Source organism: Electrophorus electricus, chromosome 25 (genome assembly GCF_041902795.1).
Source record: "Electrophorus electricus isolate QZ-2024a chromosome 25, ASM4190279v1, whole genome shotgun sequence".
Taxonomy (NCBI): domain Eukaryota; kingdom Metazoa; phylum Chordata; class Actinopteri; order Gymnotiformes; family Gymnotidae; genus Electrophorus; species Electrophorus electricus.
The window spans coordinates 7,446,469-7,456,469 of NC_137521.1; the positions used below are offsets into that span (position 1 = coordinate 7,446,469).

Genomic DNA, 10,001 nt, shown 5'->3' on the forward strand with positions numbered 1-10,001 from the left:
CGGACTGACGTTTTACATGATTGTTCCATTAATAGCCCAATCAAAAATCTATAGTAAAGGCTATTCTAGGCGCAGTTATAGCCTGCCAAATGAAATCCAACAATAAGTAAAACTAAAAGCACTTTAAATGATTTTACAGAGGTCCAAAAATAAATGATAATAAAGTGATGGAAAACTTAGTGATCGATTGGTTAAAATGAATGAACCAGAATGGTATTACACCATCATGGTGTATACAGGCTGTTTGCTAAAATGACAATACATTGTGTAGCTTTCTGGATCTGGATCAGGACGTAATCAGTAGAAATGCCACAGTTCCTTTTAAATCGATGGATCAATGGATGCCGTCTATTGACAGTTTTTCTTGTAATATTTTTGGTCTTTCCTAAAGTTCTGGTGCTGAGATGTGAGAGATGGTCTCTGGTGACTGAGAGCAGAAACGTACATGCGCATGCGCGGTTAACGCTGTGTATTCCGCAGCAGTAGCTAACCTTATCAAACCTTAGCTTAGCCGCCGAGCCAGGTACTGCAGCGCCGTCAGCCGAAATGTTGCCCACATGAGAGCAGCTGCCAGGCCTCATAACAAAGTCGGTAAGCGATGCACAGGTGGTCATTTTGTAGGATACTCTGATGCTCCTAAGTAAAATCGACTCGCACTGAAGAGCCACTGCAGTAAACTAGCCAGCTAGGTTAGCTAGGTTTAGCTAGCCCGTGGTTACCTTTTTTTTTTTTTTTTTTTTTTAAATATCATCGACCTGTCACATGCAACGTGACCAGTTAACGGTTTCTGACTCTAGATAATAACTTATTTTATATCACAGCGTTGACTAATAAGGTTATTGCAGCATTTTGGCAGTTCTGCCGTGCACCAGGGAACTTTAAGTTAGCGCAGATAATAACGTCTGTCTGTCTGACGGTGACCTTCCAGACTGCGCCTAGCGGCTGTGTCAACGCTGGCTTTATTTAAAGGGCTCTGACACAACGGCAACATGTGTGCTTGACCTGAAGTGAATGAATAAACGCATTCATTGACATTAGTAATACTTTTTATTAAGTGGTTTCTTCGAAAGGCTCGGTTACTAAATTTGTTTTTACAAATACATTTGTTAGCCGCGTCGATGTAAATTGGTGTCATGATGCCAGACCATCTATTCTATCTGACTTCAAGTCCGTTGCATTAGTGTATATCGCTGAAACAGCGTGATTTCCTCAACAACACAAACAATGCTTGTGTCAGGTTAGCTAGGTTAGCTTGCCGACGCTCTGGGCCGATAGCTTCACGATAATATGGCGCACGAGGTTGTTGATAATCACGCGGTTTCGTGCATCAACTGACTCCGTAATGGAGATAAATACAGTTTTAGTAGAGAACACGCGTAATTTCAAATGGAGTTCTCCTCGGACTCCACCAGTCACCTGCGTTTATTGGCACTGTCAGAGAACAAAATGGCAAAATGCACTTCAAAGCCCATCAAAGGCTATGGTTACTGGTAACGGTGATGAAAATGTCAGGCTGAACGCTATTTATAGCGTTATACTGTGTTACCGTACATTACAGCTTAATTTGCCAATCAATATATACAATATATTTCTAGACAATAGAAATGTGACTTTTTAATAGCAGTATGTTGCGTGATGTAAGCGTGTTCATACAGCTCAGTTTAGTCTATTGAAAGAGCTGAATATGCCAGTGGATATTCCTATAGAAACCTGAAAACACATGCCCTGCCATTCAACAGGGTGAAGAAAATGCAATAATAATTCTTTCACCACCACCACCACCACCACCACTATCAACAACAACAACAACAATAACAACAACAACAACAACAAAAAGCAGACCCTGTGTGGTTAGGTAGAACTTTGCAGTGGACAAGACAGGCGTTTGTGAGGGCAGTGCAGGAAAACTGATCAAAGTCAAGAGTGATTTTGCTCTTGTGTGTCAGGCTCTACTCTAGATGCATGATTAGGTCACAAGTGAGAGCGTGAGATTCTGCAGCATCATAGCTCCACAAAGGATACACTAGTCACTGAGATGCATGCAATCACGTACATAGAAAAATATACACCCATAAACAAACTGTCAGTGATATTCTGTGTGAAATTTTCTAATGTTCACAACTTGCCTCTCACTAAACCTACCTAATGAGCCAGTAATATGATTGTCTCATCTCCTGGTCAGTAGGAGATCTCAATAAACACACAAGGAAGGCAAAGGGCCGAGTCCGAATAGGAACTCAAGTGTGGCCAGTGTTACAGGGATGTGGGATTCTGAGAAAGGTAAACAACAGTTATATTAATGCTACTGATAATTGTATACTGCACAAAACGGATATAATTTCTGTCTCCATATAATGCTGAGATTGAGATGTTCTGTATTTCTGCATATCATTATCTTAATTTTTCCTAATTTGAAAGCTTCTTGGTTTATTAATTCATTTGTAATTGTGGGTCAATAAACATTTGTGAATAAACTGTTTTTTTCCCTCCCCTCATCTGTGGCAGCAGTAGAAGCAGAGGAGTTGTCTGTTTCATCAGGACAGCAGCCAGAGCCGTTTGTAATTCTGCAGATCCCTGCTAAGAATTATCAGTGTCCTCTGACAGGGGAAACTCTCCCCGTGTGTGGCTCAGTGCAGGAGGGAGAGGGAGAGAAAGCAGGAGGAGCACACGAGATAATGGAACACTCTGTGGCGCAACAGAACACCTGTGCAGCACCGAGGAGGAGCCAGCCTCTTGTGGAGACAGTATCCTTGCTGTGTAGTAATGCAACACATCAACAGGCATCCCGTCAGACAGGTGAGACAGAACACCCAGCCACATTCAAACAAAACTGTGGATCAGACTTTTCCTTGTCTGGAGCAGATGCTGACCTGGACCATGACTATGACCCTGATATTAACAATGATGGTGACCTCCAGAGCTCATGCTCTTTCTCCTGTCAGCAGTGTCAAAGGCGATTTAATAGCAGACCAAGCCTGGAGCGGCATACTGCAACATCCTGTCACAAACGCATGTTCAAATGCCGCCACTGTCGAAAGGGCTTCAGCACACAGTTTGGCCGACGGCGGCATGAGAGAAGACATGATAACATGAAAAGAAGGATGGGTCGATTTATGATTAGGCCATTTCTAAAGGGTGAGCGAGAGACTGACAGGGTGGTCTCTTCACAGGAGAGACATCACAGCTCCCAGCCAGTCACAAATTCTCCCATGCCTGATTCAAAACGAAGAGGTGACTCAGATGGAGGTAGAGAGAATAAAACTTCCTTTGTCTGCAAGTACTGCAAGAAAGCTTTTGGGACTCGCACTAGTTTGCGAAGACATGAACGCAGGATACATGAGCGTCATCTTCTACCCAGAGGTATCTGCCAGAAAGTCATAAGTTTTGAAGAGCCTGGTGGTGTGTCAGACACCTCTTCAACTGCCAATATATTGCATGAGGAGGAAGGTGAACAGGAGCAGGAATATATGGTTGACATCTCCAGCAACATCTCTGAGAACCTCAGCTTCTACATTGATGGGAAAGTCATCTCCACCAGTGCAGTCACTAACTGTGAAATGATGGAAGTGAATGCTGGTGCTGCTGTGATTGGACTTGATGCCTTGATTATCAGCCCAGGTCAACTCACACAGGCTCTTAAAATAGAGACTAAAGACTGTGGCTCAACCTCTGACTTCCCTGGTCAACCATCTGGCAGAAGGAGGACATCAACTCCACCACTTCTGCCACAAATAAAAACTGAACTGGAATCAGAATCTATCTTGACAACATCTTCCTCCTCCTCGGGAGCTACACTGATTGGCACTGTTCTTCCCCAGCCTTTAGAGAGCACTGTTTTACAAAAAGAAAAAACTATCTATTTGTCCCCCAAGCTAAAGCAGCTTCTACAGAAACAGGAAAGCAACAAGTCCACCTTTGCTTTCATTACTGAGGGCCAAAAACTTCTCCCACCTTTATCATTAGCGCTTTTACCTTCATCATCCAACAGGTTTAAGAGAAGGACAATGTCCCCTCCCAACTCACCACAGCAAAGCAGTGTGTCAGGGTCGAAAACTACAATGACACAGGAAGGAGTTTCTTTAGCCCCTAAACTGCCGAAGATGAATAGCCTTCATGGGTCTCCTGTAACAAGCTTATGTAAGAAAGATGATGTGGAAACTGTAAATCCAGCTACAAATGACACTGCTGCTGATCAGCAGGTTTTGCCACTGGACTGCTCTGCATCAGGAACTGGTGGAAGGTCGTGTAACCAACAGCCGCTAGATCTCTCCAGTACTGTGGGTAAAAAAGACGGTGAGATCTTGGCTGAGGGAGTTCTGGATCTGAGCATGAGCAGAAAGAGTACAGAGTCTGACGTAACAGGAGGTTCAACCTCCCAGATACCAATCAGGCGCACTAAACCCAACTCGGACATGTTGGAGAAAGTCTTGCTAAACCAGTACTCTGGTGTAGATGTCCCAACAGCAGTAGATGCCGGGCTTCTCAGTGCTCCTGTAGTAACAGATCTTGCTGTAATGGCTGTGGCCGAAGCAGTTCCTGCTAACCCTGAAGGGATTATGTTTGAGCTGTCTCTGCCCTCTCCTGCTGTAGTGCAAACAACCCCTCCTGTACTGAGTCCTGCTGTACTGCGTGCTGCCCCTCCCACCTCACTGCCGAATGAGGTATTTGCATCAGTGCCAACATCCATACCTAATCACGAGCTTCACCCTCTCTGTTCCACTGTTCAGTCCCCCATACCTGTGGTGCCCTCCACAACTGTAGAAGTCTCTGCTGAAAATTCTTTAGCTGCTTTTAATGTGTCACTTCCAGACTGGCTAAATTCTGCCCCTGGAGGTATGACCCATACTCTTATACCCACAACCCCATCTTTAAGTTTACAAGGTTCTCAGTTTCTCACAGATCAGTCTGTATGTGAACTAGCACAAAGAGCCTTGGTGGTAGATTCTGTCTTGTCACCTGAAGCTCATATATTTTCTCCTTCCCTGTCGGTAAACCAGTCAAACATCACCTCCCTGAGTTTCCCTCCAAATGTCATTGTTATTGAGTACACAGTTGCACTTGAGTCCTCTGATGCGTCCCCTGTTCTTCAGGCTAATGCTGTTCACTCCCTCCCTGACCAACCACCACTGGCACAGGCTGACCCACGAGAGCTCCATTTCTCACCACAGCCACAGGCTGCTACCATTGGGCCAGTAGCTCCAGACCAGGCACAGGCTGGCAACATTGCATGTTTGGTTCCAGAAATGGCTTTGTCCTCAGCCACTTCTGCAGTCCCATTAGAGAAGCCTGCAGCTGCAGTGCCTCATGGTATACATACTCCAGAAACAACAGAGACCAAACTGGAGCCTACAGACAGCTCGGCCTGCTCTGATCATCTTGAAACAGAGATCTCAAACAAATCTGCACAGGATAAGCCTCTGAGTGAGGACCTATCTCCTCTGCCTCCCCTCTGTAAGCGCTTTATGTGTAATGCATGTGATGAGCCCTTCCTGTCAATGAAAGGTCTGAGTCAGCACATCAGTGAGCACTCAGAATCTTGGCCATATAAATGTGAGTTTTGTGTGCAGCTGTTTGAGAGCGACACTGGCTTATTGGAGCACCGCTCCAGTTATCATGGTATTGGTAAAATCTATGTCTGCAGAATATGTTCCAAAGAGTTTGCTTTTCTTTGCAATCTAGAGCAGCATCATCGAGATGTGCATCCTGGCCAAGAATGCTCTCACACTGAAGTAGAAAATGGTAAATTAAGACCTGAAAACCACAATAGTCCTGTAAGGGTGGACACTGTTTCCCCAGTGTCCCTGACAAAAGGCAAAAATCACCAGTCCTACATCTCATCTACAAAAGCAGAGGATTTTACGGAGTCTGATAACACTACTGAGGAGTTGTACACCACCATCAAGATCATGGCATCTGAAGGGGTCAAACCCAAAGGTACAGACGTTCGACTCGGTATTAACCAGCATTATCCAAGTTTTAAGCCACCTCCATTTCCATACCACAACCGAACACCAGCTGGAACAGCAGCTGCTACGGCTACAAACTTCACCACTCATAATATTCCACAGACTTTCAGCACTGCCATTCGCTGCACCAAGTGTGGCAAGAGCTTTGACAACATGCCTGAATTGCACAAGCACATATTAGCCTGTGCTAATGCAAGTGACAAAAGGCGCTACACTCCAAAAAAGAACCCCATACCACTCAAGCAGTTTGCAAAAGCCCAGCATGGTGTTCTGTCACCTGCTAAGGGAGTCAACAGTAGGCAGAATGTCTCTCAGAAGGTTGGACAGCCCAAAAAACCCAACTGCCCTGAGCCAGTGGCTAAGGTGAAACTGAATGCACACAGTAAGAAGAAATCTATGTGGGTGCAGAGAGGCAGGACTGTGGGGAGAAAAGGTTCACAGGATGAGCTGGGGGTTTATGTTTGTCCTTATTGTAGCAGGGAGTTTACTTACCACACCAGCCTGAAGAAACACATGACTGTCACCTGTCCCATGAAGCCTGTCTGCAGGAAGCCCAAAAAGAGAAAAGGCAGCATGACACTAGCGCAGGAGAACAACGGAAGCATCCGCACACGTACAGCAGATGTAATGATGAAACCACGACGGTCAAACCAAGGACAGAAAACCTTAACGAAAGCACAGATCAGTGTGTCTGGTTCAGCCAGCGATGAGTGTCTACCACTTAAAGCTCACATTGGCAAAGGGAAAATTACTGTGCATAATTTTAGGCCTAAAAGGTCTGACATTCTGTCAACTTCGGTAGTTCACATCAGCAGAAAAAACAAACCCATTCTAATGGAAGGCATTCAGTCACCGCTAGTCTCAAACAAATCTCCTGCAACACAAGGAAAACTTCAGCAGACTGGCATTAGGGTGCAGGGCATTGGGAGGGAACTTAAGCATAGAGAGGTAGGGGTGAATCCACTGCCGATGGCAGAGCAACAGTTCTCTCTGAGAGTGAGAGAAAGGACTGGTGGCCCCGTTACTCGCAGTTTACAGCAGGCTAATACAACTAACAGAAAGGGTGTCACCATCACTCCAATCAAACACCCAGGCCAGACAGACAGAACGAACATCAGTGAATTCCCAGTAGTTGTAGAGTCAAACGAATAAGTCAAAATACATCTTCTTAAAAACAGACAAAAAGGTTTTAATGAAGCTCTTGCATATAATCTCAAAGTTAGGTTTTTACCTGTAAATATGAACCACAGAAAGTGATGTGATCTTTTTAATTGAAAACTGGCATTATAAAGTGAACTCTGAATGTAGAATGATTGTGAATTAGTTTTGTTAAATGTGCTGCTAATAGAGTGCCCTTTGAACCAGGACTCTTTATTTATCACTGAAAAATTGTCTCTCCACTGGAATGTAGAGTAACTTTTTTATATGATTAAAATTTGGGATTTAACAATCATAGATGTCATGACATACAAACATCCATAACCAATTAACGTCTATAATATTGGTTGTTACAAACTAGTGATTTTTATTTATGGCCCATGAGTACCCCTGTACTGCACATGTTGGTGCTTTCCTTGGAACGCATCTGACTCAATTCATCAGCTAATTATGAAGCCCTTCATGACTTTGAATTTGGGGCACTAGATGAGGGAAAAATTAAATGTGCAGTGTAGAGTTGCTTGAGGATTTAGAAACATTTTCTAAACCTCTTTTAAAGATTTGTTCATTGTTGAGGTATTTACATAGAAAATGCCCCCAAATTAACTGTTTTAACCAGTTATAATCAAAAAAGCACCCCACATCACACCAGTTCCTTATAGTACTTTTGTAGCAATTTGCTGCACCCATATTAGTAAGCCTACTAAATGAACAGACATCAGTCTGCCAGAACATAACTACACACAATGTAGAGGGTATTTTTACCCCAAAATGCTAGTTAGCTGGAAGCTAGTTGGCATAAGATATTATGATTTCATTTGCATATGAAACTGGCCCACTATGGGTTTTTAAACATTAGTAACAACATTAGCATGTTTTGTAGGATTGGAAGTATTCCTTTAAATATTAATATTTCTATAAATATGTATACAGTGTTATCATACAAATGAGGGTCCTCAGCAGATTTTCATAAGGCATGTCAAACAAATGTTCATCTGTGCTCCATTGTCTGTATTAATCCTAACACCCCAAGATGCTTCATGAATTTCAGTCATGGAAAGTATTCAAATGTTTTACAGGCTTGATTACAAGAGAGTCATCTTCTCTCTGAACATGCTGGAGACCTATTCCCATGTGCAGTAACAATAACGAACCAGCCACAGGCTGGATTATTACTGCTTCTCAGTCAAGAGTGTTTTCACATCTATAGTCTTGGTGAAATTCCATTTGAGAATGCTATTTGTTTTGTATATCTTTATTATGCACTTTATAGGTTGCACAATTTCTTGTCAGACTAGTTGCAATACTAGGCTATTGGTAAATAATTTCAGTAATTTATTAGTGTAATGATTTAATGTTATTCAAAAGAAAGCTATGTATATTCCTTATTTTGCAGGTTGTGTGTTTTAGTTGATTGATATGCTATAACTGATGTTCATGTTCATACTTGTTAATGTGTCAACTGGTAGATTTGTTTTGCTATAGTCTAGTCTCCCAATTGGGTCAGGTTAATGCATGCTAAGGTCTCACTGAAAATTAAAGAGTGAGCAAAAATGTTGTCAGCATGCCACCTAAGATACTGCATCACTACAGAAATGTATATCATTGTAAATGGTAAGAAACTTGCAGTCTGTTCTGAGACGACATTTAAGACTAATTTTATTGCCTGTCATTTGGATGAATACAGATTATTCTTTTAAAAATTATTTATTTAGAGATTTAATCCCACTGTCAAAGCAGATTTTCTCATATCAAGAAGCAAATGACTTGTATTGATCTGGCTGTTCATGATGACATCAGAGAAATGAAATGTTTTGGTAATGTTCTAAAGTTGGGATGTGTTACAGACTCAGTGGTTATGATTTGCACAGTACTTTTTTAAAGAATATTAAATAATTATGATTTTGTCAGCTATATTGTTAATACTATTTGGAAACAGTGTGCAAGAAAAGCTTTAAAGGTTTCTGAAGAAAATGTTTAGCTTTGCTGATGTAATCTGCTTTAACATTAAGTGGATACATCAGATTGGTTTTTAATGCAGGGTATTCAGTAAAATTACCAGGGCTGAATGGAGTTGAAAATGTTTTCTGAAAATAGATTAAGCCTGGTTTAAATTGATTAATTAAGTGTGTGTTTTTGATAAAGTCCTAAACAGATCAGGGCTAGGGATAATTGTTATCAATGTGCAAACGAGTGTTCTTGCAGTTGTTAACTGGATCAGCTCCATGGGGTTATTCTGTAGGGGCACTTTGAAACTGATGGTTTTACAATGTACTAAGAGATTATAATACATTTTGAAGAGTAAATTAACAGTGACAACAGTTATTCAAGTATGTTTACATTGTGACTGATCAAAAAGGGTATTACCAAAGTCTGTTTAGTTTAAATTAAACTAAAATGAAATTAGAATATGATCAAAGAACATCAACATGGGAATATAATCCAATATACACACATACACATGATTTATTATTATTAAACTGGAATTCAGTAACATTAGTTGGTGTATGTATTGGAACTTCTTACCTGCAGGTGAAATGACTGTCATTTCACAGAGAAGATACTTTATTCTAAGACTAAATTGTTTAATTTTAAAAAACACTTTTTGCACCTTGTAAATCAGCACAAATCATGAATCTTAAATGTCTGCACTTTCTTGCCGGTCGAACTACCAGCCTGAGACCATGACTCTCATGTACTGGGCCTGAGGGTAAAAGCTGTGAACAGAAGGGATTTAAAATTCCCAATTTACATGAAACGTGATTGTGGAAAACTATGTGATGTTAACATTAAAAACATGTCTATGTTTAAGCCTTAGTGCAATTTTTGAAATGCCATGCTATGTATGTTGGAATAAATTGCTCTGTGAAAAATGTT

General features: G+C 41.6%; 1 protein-coding gene across 6 annotated transcripts; it reads left to right on the plus strand.

Moving 5' to 3' along the window:
• On the plus strand, window positions 1-10,001 carry prdm2a (PR domain containing 2, with ZNF domain a). 6 transcript variants are annotated; one of them, XM_081707795.1, is made up of 4 exons: window positions 1-591; window positions 2,186-2,280; window positions 2,506-4,661; window positions 5,091-10,001. In XM_081707795.1, the coding sequence occupies exons 2-4, from the start codon at window positions 2,262-2,264 to the stop codon at window positions 7,116-7,118; spliced, it is 4,203 nt and encodes a 1,400-aa protein (XP_081563921.1). In that variant the 5' UTR covers window positions 1-591; window positions 2,186-2,261; the 3' UTR covers window positions 7,119-10,001. The 6 variants fall into 6 exon arrangements, with proteins under 6 accessions (XP_081563921.1, XP_081563917.1, XP_081563916.1 ...); XM_081707791.1 differs by having other exon boundaries at window positions 2-591; window positions 2,183-2,280; window positions 2,506-10,001; XM_081707790.1 differs by having other exon boundaries at window positions 2-591; window positions 2,506-10,001.